This window comes from Helobdella robusta (genome assembly GCF_000326865.2).
Source record: "Helobdella robusta unplaced genomic scaffold HELROscaffold_13, whole genome shotgun sequence".
Taxonomy (NCBI): domain Eukaryota; kingdom Metazoa; phylum Annelida; class Clitellata; order Rhynchobdellida; family Glossiphoniidae; genus Helobdella; species Helobdella robusta.
Window position 1 is genome coordinate 2,441,154 of NW_008703718.1, and position 16,596 is coordinate 2,457,749.

At 32.2% G+C, this 16,596-nt stretch overlaps 2 protein-coding genes across 2 annotated transcripts; one reads left to right on the forward strand and one right to left on the reverse strand.

Annotated features, from left to right (window-relative positions):
- Nucleotides 1–51: 51 nt before the first annotated feature.
- Nucleotides 52–9,512, forward strand: HELRODRAFT_190485 (hypothetical protein; the record flags this gene model as incomplete). The annotated part of the gene is made up of 15 exons (XM_009014257.1): nt 52–138; nt 1,899–2,092; nt 2,420–2,594; nt 2,929–3,075; nt 3,335–3,713; nt 3,869–3,937; nt 4,735–4,972; nt 5,027–5,289; nt 6,397–6,509; nt 6,803–6,892; nt 7,229–7,383; nt 8,021–8,332; nt 8,467–8,542; nt 9,156–9,230; nt 9,369–9,512. The coding sequence occupies 15 exons, from the start codon at nt 52–54 to the stop codon at nt 9,510–9,512; spliced, it is 2,517 nt and encodes an 838-aa protein (XP_009012505.1).
- A 905-nt stretch (nt 9,513–10,417) lies between these two features.
- On the reverse strand, nt 10,418–13,970 carry HELRODRAFT_190486 (hypothetical protein). Its single transcript, XM_009014258.1, has 4 exons — nt 12,385–13,970; nt 11,846–11,929; nt 11,534–11,724; nt 10,418–11,295 (listed from the first exon to the last, which is right to left on the reverse strand). The coding sequence occupies exons 1-4, from the start codon at nt 12,597–12,599 to the stop codon at nt 11,162–11,164; spliced, it is 624 nt and encodes a 207-aa protein (XP_009012506.1). The 5' UTR covers nt 12,600–13,970; the 3' UTR covers nt 10,418–11,161.
- Nucleotides 13,971–16,596: the final 2,626 nt, after the last annotated feature.

Below are 16,596 nucleotides of genomic sequence, written 5' to 3' on the forward strand. Positions count from 1 at the left end.
TTGATGGTGGCTGTGGCGAGGAATCGGTGGATGTTTGTGGCGGTGGTGGTGATGGTGCTGCTGGTTGTGGTAGTGCTGGTGGTGGTGGTGGTGCTGCTGCTGCTGCAGAGGATGGTGCCAGCGATGAGTGGAAAAGTGGTTAGTTGATTGCGCGAGTCTGAAAGTTTGTCAAAATGTTTTACACTAATAAAAAAATAATTTTATTTTAATTTTTAACAATTTGAAAAAATTACATAAATTAAATTTTGTTTGAAAAATTATTTTTCAGAAGAAACATTTCTGCAGTGTTCATTAGTACATATAAAAAAATTTAATGAGCGCTGATATTGAAACGCAAAAAATATCAAATAATTGCATACTAAGCAAGAAAATATTTGAAACATTTCTTACTTTAAGAAAAATATAAATTTTTCAGTATTTGAATCGAACAGAGTAGAAACAGCAGCAACAACAACGCAACTTAACAACAACAACACCACCACCAACAACAACAATAGCAGCAACAACAACAACAACGACAACATACATCTGCGTTACTACTCGGACTACTGTTCGAGAATGTTCTGCCATGGTAGTGAGGACGTTCAACTGCACAACAACATCATCAACACACACAACGTTAGATCATCCACTGTGCTTGCTGCTTATTAATTTGATTTTACACTGAAAAAAAAATTTTTTGAATGTTAAGTTTTTCTTGGTTTGTTATAAATGGATAATAAACATTTCACAGATTCAAACTAATTTCATTCAACATAGCCACACACAGTTTAATTCTTTAATTGACCGCTGCGATTGTTTACGATTCCTTTATGCAAACAAACATTCACAGTCAAATATTATTGCAATCAAATATTTTTTGAGCTTCATGCCAAAACTACGATGATGGTGTTATAATAGACGATGATGAATCTAACTAAGATGATGATGATAAAACAGAAGATAATGATGATAGAAATCATGATGACGGCAATTATGATGAAGAAGATGATGATGACGACGAGGATGAAGGAGATGATGACAATTACGATGATGATGATGACTCCAACCATGATGAATACGATGATGATGATGACTCCAACCATGATGAATACGATGATGGAGATAACAATGATGATAATGATAATGATGAAGAGGAGGAGGAGGAGAATGATGATGATGGTGATGTGATTATGGTGATGATGATGAACGACATAGAGGATGACGATGAGGACGACGACGACTTTGGGCGTGACGTTGACAGCCATGACAGGAAAAACAATTGCAGTCTGACATGGGTCATTCGTCATTCCTTCCCGACAATGAACAACATTCACTTACTCGCGGTTGAAAATTTCAACTGTTTTCTTGGCAATATTTTTAAATGGGATTAATCCTATCAACCTATATTTAACCACTGCCTGTATGGTTATAACGTGCATTTGCATCATCTTTTCATCATCAACGGTTAAACCAGGCAACATTTTTATTATTATATCCAAATGAAAGTAACACAAAACGTTTTATTCTCATCAATTCATTATTTATGGCTAAACAAGAACTTTTTATTTACTTACTAATGAATTTAAGACCCATATAGATATAGTAAAAGTCAAGTATTACTATTTAACGTTTCATCGTCATTAACTACGAAACATTTTTAATTGTTCGCAAATGAAATGATTGCTAAAAATTATCCAAAATTTAATGTTTACACACGAAAATAATTCGGTAATTATTTACCTGCAAAAAATTGAAATTTCAAACACAAATATATTCAAAGTTTTTTTTATAATATCAAAACTACTCCACAAAATTTAACCCAACCTCTGAAGCAGGTGCACAAGAAAGATTGACCTTTAACCTTTAACCCAAAAAATTATACCCTCATAATACAGCCAGACACTCCAACCCATCAGCCCCGCAAATCCCAACTTTCAAGTTCCTGTGAGTACGGCCTGAAACTGCTGAACCAGCTGGTCAACAATAGGATCTTCATGACCATATTCATACGGACGTGTGAGGAATGCGGCAAATTCAATGAGAAGGACAAAATAAGTTTGGCCGCCCTGCTGACCGTTGCCGTCTTCGACAACATGGAGTATTATACTGAGTTAGTTGGACTGTCTGTGTTGGTGTTATTCTCTTGTTTGGAGGTTGTTGCTAATGTTTTTAAATTTAATAGTCATTTCAGAAAATTATAAAGTTAGTATGTATCAAATTGAAGTAATACAGTAGCTGAACTATTTTTAATACGAAGCTAGTTTTTTCTCAACATTTTAGTAAACCATAAGCAAATACTTTGAAATAAATTCAACTATTTTATGAATTTTATTTGAAATTAAATGATATATTTGTAAAAAATCATAAATTATTAAAAGAAAAATTAATACCAAGTTAGCTTTAAAATAGCAAAACGTTCGTTTGAAAAATTGTACAGCATCATAAAAGCCCTGCTGACCGAACGGATCAAAACGTCTTCCGCACCAACCACACCCTCACCATCAATACCATCACCAACACCGTCGTCGTCGTCATCAGCCAACAACAGCAGAAACATTCTCGACTTGTTGTTGTCTAATTGGTTTGCAATACTCATGCATAGTTATGTTAAAGTTAGTCATCTTAATCATCTTCGTTTATCATCTTTGTTAACTTCATCATTATCTTTATTATTGTCATTATCTTCATCAACTTCATCATCGTCGTCATCATTGTCACCATCATCTTTTTTCTTTTTTCAATTTGATTCTTACTGACTTGACAATATCAGGTCATCATCACTTTCTTCACACACACACACACACACACACACACACACACACACACACACACACACACACACACACACACACACTTGCTGCTTATAAAATTGTAATCAGTGCCCATACTCGCTACTATTATTATCATCTATATCATCATTATCCTCATCATCTACATCAACGTCAGCAACAAGCTAGCCAGGTGTTGCATGAACTGTTTGAGAGTTTGAGCCAGCACATACACAGAGGTCCAGTTGATGCGATCACAGGTCAGTCCAAATGGTCACTCTGTCTTCAAGATGTTCTCAAGGTCAAACTTGAATACAAAACAATTGTTAGTGCATTTTTTTTATTATTAACAACCATTTTTAAAATAATTAAGTTTTTCAAATTGGTTTTGTCGCGAAATATAGCATTTATATTTTTTAAAACAACAAATTTGAATGTATACGGCGTGACACATTTTGAGTTCGTCTAATTCTTTTCCAATTGTTAGCACTGGCAACGGTTTGTTTAGCAGGGCAATAAATTTCGCTCACATGCAACAATGGAAATTTTTTTGTCTCGCAACTTGAATTTTTTTCATTATGCAGACCTTAAAAATTTGCAACACAAAAGACACGATGAAGTTGAATAGCCAGCACGATTGCAACAACATTAATAAAAACAACAGCAGTTTCAAAAACAGCAATTTAAACAACGACGACGACGACGACGATGACGACGACGACAACGAGACTTATTCATCGTCAACAAATCAAAACAACAACATCACAGCAGATTACAACAACTATAACACAACAACTTTCAACAGCAGCAACAACAACAAAACATCATTCCATCGAAACAACTACGTGAAGATCAAAGTTTTAGACTGCGATACAATCTCACAAGTCAAGCACAAACTCATTCAAGTTCTTTACAAGAATGTTCCATATTCAAAGAGGCCCGACCCGGAAAATTATGATCTGGGTTCATTGCTTATTTTCAACTCTTTTGATTACAAATAAAAAACTTCACTCACGGCATACACACATACACACACACACGCGCGCGCGCGCACACACACGCACACACACACACACATACATACACGCATTTCAATGAAAATCTTTTTTGAATCGCAGTTTGGCGTCTCAACCGATCTGGAACAGTGAAAGTTCTCCAAGACAGTGACAACTCCAATAAGAAGGATGGTGAGTGAACGAGAACATTCCACAGATTTCTATCTGTTCAAGATTTATATTTTGCAAAAAAAAACATTTTATAAGAATGGTTTTTATTTAAAATACTGTGACTATCAAGTATCCACTAGATTACGTTAAGATAGATACGTCCACTAGATGTATGTATGATACGCTTGTTAAAAAACTATTCAGATTCACGGCAAACAAATCTACAATGGCAATATTGCTATATTTTAGTTTTATCAATTTTTCAAACCTTTTTCAAGTTTCGGTAAGTTTTAATGAATCTAATATTAATGTAGTTTGAAGAAATAAATAATTTTGTTCTCAGTTTTAAGGGATAATAATCAAAAACTTAAAAATTCAATCATCTTTTTGTCCTAAAGAACTTTCGTTTGTAAAATTAAAAATATTTTAATTACTTGAAAAAAAAATTAAACAATAGCTAAAAATTTTTCTTATATTACAAGCAAAGAAAGTTAAAATATTTTTGTTTACTAATTATTTATTCTAGCAAAATGTTTTGAAATATGTCTAGAATGTTCGCAAATAAAATAATAAGCATTCGGTTCTTCAACGTTCCAGGCAAGATCAATAATTCCTAAGAATAACTTCAAAAGAAGGCATTTATGCATTTCTTCTGAATAATGCAGTGCATAAAGTGCCAGCGTTATTCTTTTAAGTCGTATTTACGGTGTATTCTATTTTTGTATCCATTACAATTTTCGGTCATATATTTTTAATTCATTCAGCGTTTCCTTTCATGAAATAATTTCTGAAATAGAGAAACGTATTACTTACTTTAGGAACAAGTTACAGATTGAATACACTGGAACATTACAAGGTTGATGACGGTGCGTTCGTATCTCTGGTCAGCAGACAGCAAGAAACTGATCAGACAAAACACCAACAACAACACCAGCAACAAGGCAAACATCTTCAAGGTCATAATCACTACCAACAGCAGCAACAGCAGCAGCGGCATATTGACTTAATTCAAAGCAGCCGCAATGATTACTACAAACTTAATTTGAAGCCGCCATCGTCAGCCACAACCACGCCAATGACGATGACAAATTACTGCAAACATGCACACAGGACCAGCAATTATTTCACATATTACTCTCCTCCCAACCACAGCGGCTATGATTACCGACACGGCGCTGATGACGACAGCTACAACTATTTCAGTGATAACAACAACAACAAAAACAACAACAACAACAACCATAAAAATAAAAACAACAACAACAACGACGACGACAACATGAACGATATCAACAGCCAGAGCAAATCCGTGGTACAATATAATGGTGCCCATAAAAGAACATATTGGAACACATATGTCGCCAAAAATAAAAGTATCGCACACTAATATTGTTCTTATTTCCATAAATATGAGATTACTCAGAGGCTATTATTATCACCAACATGTTCTTCCTACTCATTCACTGTTATTACCATCATGTTTCTTTTAGCCAGTGGCTATATCGTCACCGTCTTATCCTTCTTACTCGTCACCACCTGCATGATGATCATTAGCAATACCATTATCACCATCATCGTCATTACTTTGTAATCAGTGTTACTATTGTCCTCGTTGGAGTTACAGCATCATCATCGTCGTCATACTCATTGAATTGCTATCAACCTCAGCTTTTTAATTTATTTTTCTTTATCATTCTTTACGAAAATCAAGCACCAGTGTATGGTACGACAATGAGAAGAGATGTGAAAATAATTTCACCAAAAAACGAGAATAATATAAAAATAATAAAAAAAAAATAAAAAAAATAAAAACATAGAAACATGTGAATGAATGCAACTATGGTGACTCTGGTGATAGATAAAGGGCTTCATTTTCTTACTCATCATCACTATCATTTTCATCGCCATCATCTTCTTCTTCATCGCCATCATCACCATCATCACCATCATCGTCGTTTTTAGTCCTTTTCATCCAAATCAAAATCATCATCATCATTATTAATATTATCGTCGTATCACCATAATCATCGCAATCATAATCATCATTTTTTACTTCTTCATCATTATTGTTATTATTATTATTATCATCATCATCATCATCATTGTCGACATCACCACTGCCGACAAATTGTTTGGGTACTTGCGTCTGCGACAATTTAGTGCAGTCCTTATAAATATTAGATCATCTCAAACACAACAACGTCATCATCGTCTTCTTCTTCGTCATCATCATTTTTCTAATCATCGTCATATCCATTACGATCATTAGTATTATTGCCATTAATTATCACTACGTGGCTGTGTTTTCGGTTCTGCCAATGACTACTTTTTTAATTTTAGTTTTGTTTGTCATTACGGCAAAAAAATTGTCATAATCGACATTTATTATTATAAAGTCGTCATCATTATTATAATTATTCATTTTTTATCATCATCGTCTTCATCGTAATCATCTTCATAATAATCATCATCAACGTCAGGTGCCTCACCTTACTCACAATCTCTCCATGAATCATCATCCTCTCACGTAGCAGCTCCATATCTCCTGACTATCAATTGCAACAGACACTGCAAGCAGAAGTATCATCACCTGGTTAGTCCGAATGGTTGAGAGAATTTCGTAATAGGTTGTCGATTGATTAAATTAAACAAAAATAATTGATTTATTCATTCATTAGTTTGGTTCTTGGTTAATCAATTAATTGAAAAATTTATTGATTAATTTATCTATCGTAATTATTTGTTTGGTTTTGAACGTTTAATAAATATTACTTTTTAACATAATTTCAGTGAATTAAACATTTATATTTTTTGGCAAAAGAATTTTTTACAACACATATCTTACGAGAGCAATCCAGCATCACGTGACAAATACAATTTGTCTAGGTGAAGCCGTCAACGTCCTCCTCATCTTCCTCGTCCCGTTCCAACCCTCCCATCCATCATATCAATCTCTCCAGATTCGTCGCATCCAAGGTTGGTCGGTCATGTTGTATGGGCTCGTCCAATGCGAACTTTTAATCAGGGTTCATGATTCAAACTGAATCAGGCTCAATTTATTATTACAAGCAGGACAAAATGATTAATTTTCAAATCAAAAAACCTTCCTCTGGCAATTTTGAAACAATTTGAAGAAAGCAATTTTTTTATTCACGATTTCTATTGCTTTCACGTTCAATGATCCAAACATTCAATTCAGTTAAACCTTTTACCAATTATGAGCAGTTCTCTTTAAAAATATTGTTCAAGTAAGCAACAACCATAAAACCCATCAGTAAATATTATAGAACTGCAAACAACATTCACTTGCAGGACCCACTGAACCAGCCAATCAGCAATCTCTTCAAATGCATCTTCAACATCACCTCCATCTCTCACCTCCTTCCCATCAAGTACCTCTTCGAGTTCATCGACAGTCACCTGGCCCCCACAAACCGTGACCTCATCCAAGCTTGGAAAGTTCATTGGTTAGTTTTCGATTACGTCACATTTATTTATATTTGAATCATTTTGCTTGTTATTGGTTTTTAAAATTTCGTTACTAAATCTTTGTGACATTGGTGACGCAACCAGATTTCATTGGTCAGGTTTCAATGACGTCATTTTTTTATTTTCATAATATTGTTCTTTGTTAATTATAAATTATTATTATTTCAATAATATTTGATAAATTACGATACAACTGCTGCTACTTAGGGCAAAAATAAAAACAAATAAGATGATGATGATGAGGATGATGATGATGATGGTGGTCGTGGTGGTAGTGGTGGTGGTAATGATGGTGATGATGATGATGATGACGATGATATCTTGTATAATGTTGTATAATATTCTGAATATTTTCAAATTTAACATCTACGTAAGATTGTTAGTAAGAGAAGTAACAGTTATAAATTTAATTAAATTAAATACAATATTGTGTTTAATAACGAACAGAATAGTTGCAAAGATGATGGCAATAAATAATTTTATTAAAAAAATGTGACGTTGTAAGATGCTAAAGTTAGCGACGAGGATGTTGTTGATGTCGTTGTCAAAATGCCGTGCGTCAAAACAACACCCACACATCTAACAAATGAGATACGCTTCTATACAATCAAACAGCTACCCGCTCCTGTTTTGGTGTGACGTCATAAGTCACGTGGACAACATTTTAGACCTTCCTTCGTCCACGCCCATCCATCCGTCACTCGACACCATTGCTCAATTACTGATCGAGTGCTGTGCGAGTAGTAACAGTAATGTTAGTAACTTCAGCGTCCCCGGTGGTAGTAGCACTGCTGTAGGTAGCAGTGGTAGCAGCAGTAACTACGGCGGAAATCTTTTTGGGTTGAAGAATAAAGACGGCAGGAGCAGAACGCATTTTAAAAATGTCTTCAATAAAGAGATTTCCAAGTTTCAACTACCAACCAAACGGTTTGTTCATCTATTCATTTTTCAGATTTTAAATATTCAGAATTTAGAAACAAGTTTTTTTAATTATTGAAAATAAAAATTCAAACAACAAAATGGAAATTATTTTCACTTATAAACCATTTCACTGATTTCAGATTTTACGAGTACGTGGAGAGCATGGATGGTGTATGTGAAGCGGAAATGAACCTCATCTTCAACCAGGAAACCAAGGTTAATCAAAAACTTCAGTCTCTCTTACTTTCACAGCTGAAGTTGTTGCATCCACCAACATACAATTTTACCGATTGTTTCAGAGTCGTAACTTTTTGTAAAACATATTTTATGAAGATACTTCAATGTTTAAAAGAGTATTTTGTTGATAATTAAACTATTAGCATTGTTGTGATTAGAAGCATTTTTGTATCATTTGAAATGATGTAGTTAGAAAATTAACGACGAACAAAGATGAAAGCGATAAGACAAACATATCGAAACATTCATTTGGCACGAATGTAATGAACATTTGTTTGTAATCTAACACTAGAGTGAGGAAAATTTAAACAAAATTTTAAAACTTTTGATTAAAAATAATTCTCAAAAAATGCTTTTTTACTTTTAACAATTTTTTTTTTCATTTAAAAAAAACAACAAAACGTAACTGAAATTTTGTTTAGCAGCACATTTCAAATGTGTTTAGCAGCACATTACAAATGAGGTTTGATCTGAACAATAAATATTTCAAATCAATTTTTTGTAAAAAAAAATTGTTTTTAATATTTCACGTTGAAAAATTGGTTAATAAAGTGATATATGAAAATAAAAACATTGAGTAATTGTCTTAAAGACCTTCCAGAGCGATTTCAGCAGAAACGATGCTTTGCTGCAGTTGTACAGTTTCATGAAGTGCTCACACAATGAGGTTCGCTCGTTTTGCTGCTGGTCCTTATCTCTATTAATTATTTCTTTTTCTCAATTACAGTTGGAATTTGTATTAGGTTTATGTGGTATAATTTGAAATAATTTTCTAGATTATTGCTCATTTTTATAATTGCCTCAGATTTATAAATTAACTTGTGTTAATTCACCTGTTGAAATAAAGTTGCTAAGAAACTTGGAGAGTGACATCCCGGCCAGGACGTACGGTCTGCCAATTAGGATGAACCAGCTCCAAGTCACCATGGCGTCTGAGATCAGTTGCTGAAACGTGTCGTACATACATATTGTACTTCTACTTTGATTGTACGTTTACTTTGATTGTACTTCTACTTTGATTGTACTACTTTGATTGTACATTCATCGTACCCATCCCATACATGTGTTGCATGTGTATTGTATTGTACCATCAATTTATTATATTTTTTGACTGCATTGTCGACCATTTTTGTTTATGACGTCAACGGTGATGATGATGATGTAGCAATTAAACTAGTGGCAGTTGTGATGATGATGGTGATGATGACGATGATGATAATGATGGTGATTGTGTTTATTTGCTGAGTATAGTTATGATGGTTGACATGAATTACACTTAATTATTAAGGAAAATGTGATAAATTTTTTGGTACTTTAAATTTTTAAACTTTCTGACATTGTATAATAATTTTGAGAATTATTTTTTCATACGGTAGATGATAGAAATTTGTTAACAACTGTTAGATTGGTTACAAAATTTCAATAGTTATTTTATCCGCATTAAAAAAAAATGATTTAATATGTAAAATAATAAAAATTTACAATTTTTTCCAATTTTTGTGTTCCAGCTTGATTAAATTTTTGACAGAAAACAAAAAAATTTACGAAAAAAAATTGTTATTTTCGTTTAAACAAAAAATAACACCTTAATACTAAAATCAATGAATCAATCGCGTTCGAAAAAACCAGGGGTGGGCGAAGCTATTTTTGCGGCCCGCTAGACCTTGTTTGCCGGTAAAAGGTCGTCAGCCAGACATTATGACCAATAAGGAGCCACAAATCTTAAAAAATTTTTCCCTGGATCAAATAAATTTGTATTCAAGTACATATGCGGCCCTTCAAAGGTAAAATAGTTCTCAGTGCGACCCTCACAGCAAACGTTTGCCCACCCCTGGACTAAACTAACGAAATCACTTTTATGTCAATTTAAATTGGAATCATTTATAAATATTTAAAAAATTCAATTGATTGATTAATTAATCGATCAATCAATTTATTAAATAATTAAATAATCGTGTGCGTGACAATGCATTTGATAATTTGAAAACATAAAATATTAACATGTTGAAGAAGCCACATAGAAATAATGCAGTTTAATATTAAGTAAAGTAAATGTCTCAAAAAATGGCATAATTAAATAATGATGAAGATAATTATGCAAGTACTTTAAATCAATCAGTTTGTTGTATAGGACCGAATGGAATGGATTAGTAAATATAATTAATAACGTGTGTGAGCGTATGTATGTATGTGTGTGTTTGTATGTATGTGTGCGCGCGTATGTTTTGCATATGTGTGTATTTTATGAAAAACAAGACAATAATTAAATCATAAGCAAGTTACATTTCATCAACAAAACCTTAAAAAAATTATGAATACTTATTCCTTAGGAGAATTAACGTATGAATATCGCTTACTATTTCACTTTCATAAGGTTTTCTATGTCGTACATTAACCCGTATTTGTACGAGAAATGTTATTTCATTTCATTTTGTTAAAATAATAAAACCTTAAATACCCCACCAATGCCAGAGTACCTAGGTAATTAAATTCAACAAAATTTCATCATGTTTATTGAATGCAATTTAAAATTTTTTTATAAAATTTAATAGTTAATGGAAAATACATGATTACAAAAACAAATTGAAAAATCATATTTTAAGTCTTTGGTACGCCTTTCGTGGGCACTTCCTTTTCCTGTTCGTACGCCTTCCTTCCTGTTACGAACTCCGGATAGGTTATGTAACCGTCAAAGTTGACGTCATCAGTGTCTAATATGTTGTCAACTATGTCTGGTTGGATTTGATTTTCATGGATCATCGTATTTTTGTTTGATTGGAGATGATTGTTTGATATCGTTAAAACAGTTTTTAAATGATTTAAATTTGTGTGACTGTTTGTAGCATAAAAAAACAAAAGATAATAACTTTTGGATATCTAGATATTTTCAGTTTAAAAGATTACCATTCTAAAATTTCAAAATGAAAATTATGTTATGGGATATAAAAATGAACATAAACATTCACCAACTGGAGTAATATTTCGTTTTCATGTCTGACTTCGCTTCGACCAGCTGTTCGTCGCTCAAGTTTTTGGTAGTTTTCAACTTCTTCAGATATTCACGTGAGTATTTTTCGAAGTCTGCCTCAGGTATGGAGTGAACGAGGGCCTTGTATATTTCAAGTCCATCCAGTTTCGTGTTGTTGTCTAAGTCGTGAAGCCTGTCGGTTGGTTTTATGAAATAAATCTGGAATGAATAGTAACTTATGTCACAACGTGTAAAGCTTGAAGCATAAGTGAACAATTGAATGATAAATGAATTAATTATTAATAATTGGTCACTTGAAGTAGTAGAATTCCAATTCATCAGCTGTCATGTCAGTAAAGTTCATATGTGCTTCTTCCTCTAGATGTTCTGTTATGTGTCTGTCGTGTAGTGTGTGTGGCGTGGTGGAGTTTTGTTTAATGGTTATATGCGTGGTGTTTAGTTGGCCATATCATGTAGATTGTAGTATATATAAAAATTATCTCATTACTTATACTTATGCATATCCTTTGATGTTCAATGCAGTTTAGTAATAGGATTGGTCTTATTTGGCCTGCAATGTTGTTCAACGCGTTGTTGTATTAATGTTCATGAAATTTCGTTGTAGCACTGCTGGGCATTCTTGTAATTTTTTTTCATTAAAAATTGTTGACAATAATTTTGGTCAGAAAATGATTTTTCGTTTCGTTATAACGTTTTGCAATTGTGAACAATTTTTATTTATTTAATTTAATTAAATATGAGTTTGGTGCCCGAATCAAGCATCACAAAAATAGAAACATGTGGTTTTCGGCATATGCTAGGATGAAAATAAATATAAAAAAATTAATCCTACTCTTTGCTGGCAATTTTTGGATCGTGAAGGCTTTTCTTGCTGTCGGCAGTGTCGTTACCATCGGCGTGTCGATCGTCCTTCTCATCGTGTGCATAATGAACCTGGTGGCAGCCACATTCCTCGAGCAGCAACATCGCCCACAAGCAGCACAGTGCGCCAATGATGAATAACACATTAGCCGATGCCGTTTTTGTTGATTTCATTTTCAATTTCATGTTTTGTTGATCACACTTATAGCAGTAAAAAATAACACAACTCAAGAATAGTATGCTTATAACACAAGTAGTAAGTTACGTTTAAACAATTTGAATATTAAATACGTTAATCTAAAATTGTTAAAACTAATTTCTTTATATTTATAAACGTATGTAGATATTATGCATGCAATAAAAAAGTTTAGAACAACTTATTTATTGAAAAAGAGATGTTCGATAATTTTAAAAACATCTGTTCGTAAAACATATGCTGTCATCTAAGCTTCATCTGTAATGAACGAGTCTGCGTGCAAGCATGCAGTCAACTAAACATATTTATTGTGTAATGCAAATGAGTTAATATTAAAGTTAATATTTTCAATCTTGAATCACATCAAAGAGTTTCAGAAAATGTTGTCACATTGAAATGAGCAAATTCAACAAACGTAAAAAACTTTCGTTCATAACAAGACAGTCTGAAAAAATGCTAATTTATGTCAGCAGGCGCGAATGGTGTCGTGCATGAATGAGACTTATGTTAATGAATCATATTTTTAACTTGCCTCATTTTATACATAAACTATCAAAACATAAAAATATTATTTTTCAAATTTCACGAAAATAGTTTTTTTAAACTAAAATGATTTTTAGAGAGCATTATACGATATTGTGCAAGCAACATGCAGCCTTGATGATGTTGAAAGACCTTGGGAGTGAAATGCATATGTTACCTAGCGAATGAGAGAAATTGAAATAAAGTACCTATGTAAAGTTTCAAAAACGCATTCGTTGCATGGGGGTGTGATTCCATCTTGGTCACATGTCTAAGTGATGCCATATTTTGTGTCGCTAACCAGATTTTGAAAATAATTTCACCCTTAAATCTTTTTTAAAATGGCAATATCTGGATATTTTATCACTTCGGAAGACTTCCTTAACTTTTTACGATGTAACAAAATAAAAACGTTATACAATCCGATCTTTTTATTTTATTTTATCGGTTCTTTTATACTTTTTTTTCTTTATTTGTTCATTTAGTTGTAGTAGAGTAAATATTACTTTGAAGTATTTAACGTCAGCAAGATATAGTATCGCATGACGGATAATACCTACTTTTAAAATTCGAAAAAAAATTGCACAAATGTTTATAGCAACTGTACAAATATGCGTAAAATATGTACAATTATTTATTTATATATTTATTTATTACGCTAAATAAAATTCTTCATTCAAGTTAATTATATATATCGATAATTGATTTTGAATTGTCTTATAAAAGTGATGAAGCATCTCTGACCCACTTTCTTTTAATGATAAATTTGTGTCTATATGTTTAAACTTAAAATAATTAGCTTTTTTCATTATATTAGATATTGAATAGTTACTTCCTTTTGTACGTGTTAAATTTTTTAACAAAAGTTTAAACGTGTAAAATGAAAAAAATGTTTGTTAGCATCCATGACCTAAATGCTAACGTATCAACAAAAACTGCAAATCAACAAAGTAACATCAAACCTGAATGACACAGTAAACAACATGCAAGATAGAAGAGTCATAAAACATGCTACATATAGGCAACATGGCATAGGGTAAACATATATAAATATAACATATACAGGCAGATCATATAGAATAAAATGTAAAGAAATCATACATACAAAAAGAGTTTATAGAATAAAATGTAAAGAAATCATACATACAAAAAGAGCTTATAGAACATATCGGAAGAAATATCGTGTAGAATAAAACAGAGGGAACCGCACAAAATGTATCCGTGGCATGGTTTACTTTAGCAGACAGATCCAGGTCTCCAGAATTATGCTCCAACGCAGCGAGAGATTAAACCGCCCGGAAATTATGACGTCATAAATAAGACTGACGTCATAAATATGACAACATGTAACACGCATGCATGATAACTAAACGCATAGCATCTATCTGGAGCCCTGGCAATGCCAGAAGACAGACTTTATAAATAAGTATATGAAGGGGTGGCAAATATTTTCGAATAAAATTGCTTTAGGCCTTTTCCTTTTCTGTAGGCTTATGACAAGATCAAGAAAATCGCAATCAACAACACAAAGCGTGTGTGTGTGTGTGTTTATGTGTGTTTGTGTTTATATTTTATGATTTATTTTGGTAAATCACAAAATTGGTACGATAGCAAAATGGGAAATCAGAGTTTTTGTAAAAAGAAAAATATTACAAATTGTTGATAACTTTTTTTCTTTTTATAAGAAATAATATGAACGTTGTGCCATTGCATACAAATTATTTATTTATTTTTTTATTTTCAAGCAAATTATAATTTTGTGAACTTTGGCTTTTATTTTCAGAAAGCGAAAAAAAAATCTGCATAAAACGTATTGCGAATATCAGGCATGTTTATAAACACACGCAACTATATCAATGTGTTTATACATTCATACATTTCAATAGAGTATCAAAATGACAGTAATGCTTTTCCTTTTTAGCAGCAAATAATTTCATTTTCGCAAGATAATGAAGCCGCATTTATTTTCATTCTCCATTATAAAATTTAATTTGAAAGTAAATGTGTCGTATATTAATATTTTCCTGATCATTTATTGTATGTCTTTTTATATTCTAGGTGAAAGTGTTAATGAGAAAACGTAGAAGCAAACACTCACGCAAACATCCAGGCGGAAGAACGTTTATAACGTAGCCTATGCAGGATTAGGTGTATAAATATTGGTCTGATAGATGCGGTCCTGTTGCCTGGTCATCATATACAACGCTTTGCTCCGTTACCTTACGATTTCATGGTTTTGTTACTATGTTGTTGTTGTCAAACTGTGTTTCTTTCTACGATTCTTTGTTATGAAACATTCTGCTAAATAGATGTTTTTAATGAATTAATAATTTATCATCACTAGGTTTGACACAATTCATTTAGTTCGGATTAACTTTCGTAATATATAATCGAAAAATTTTAAAATGATTCATTAAAAACTTTTTTCTATTTTTAAACCGGCAATTATGTGTTACACCATCTGAAAACTTCATGTAAAAGTTGGTTTAAATACTGAGGGAGATATTCAATAGTATGCAAGAACTTTAAGATGGGGCGCACAAAACGTTTTTGCCTGAAATCTCTGAATCGAGAACTGAGAATCAAAAAACACAGCAGGTAATTTATAATTATGGTACATATAATTAAACATAAAAATTTAATAAATAAAAACAGGAAAAATCACTATGAGAGAAACTTAAAAACGTGCCATTAAACAGAATCATTAAAACCAACAAAGCTATTTCATTCTTAATGACATAACGAAAAAATGTCAGGCATGTATTCTACCACACAGCTGATAACATCAACACTGATATTGATGGTATTAGCACTTGCAGCAATGAACCAACTAAAAATAAATTGCTATGCGATAATCATCTTTTATTTCTGGTTGCTCTGATATGTTATTGCCATATGGGAGTTGAATTTAATAGAGGTAAGGATGTACATGATATGGAAACCGAATTTGAATAATTTGGTTAAATACGTTAATAATCAAAGTTATCTTAAAGATTTTTCTCTAATAATAATCGGAAATTTTTCTGCATTGTCTGGCCAGTCAAGTTGTCTTATCGATTAGTATTTCAGATCTGTGGTTCACTCTCAAGTTAAGTAGCTTCTGTGTGTTTGTACTTTTTATGAAAAGTTATTTCAGTTAAAAGTTAAAACATTTTTGCTGGTTCCGCAAAAATAAAAAACAATAACTTTTTCCTATGAGCCATTACTTTAATAACGACAAATAGTGTTTATATACAATGATAAAAACACGAAATGTTAGGAATGTTGAATGTCTAATGAATATTCCATCAACAATCTTACACGTTATTTGTTAACATTATCAAGTTTCTACTCTTTATGCATAACCAAAACGAAAAACTGTTACTGACAAATAATTTTAAAATTAACAAAAACGAATAAAAATAAAAAATGCAAAGAAAACATGCGTCCTGATTAACGAGTATGTATCATAACTCTCACTTTATC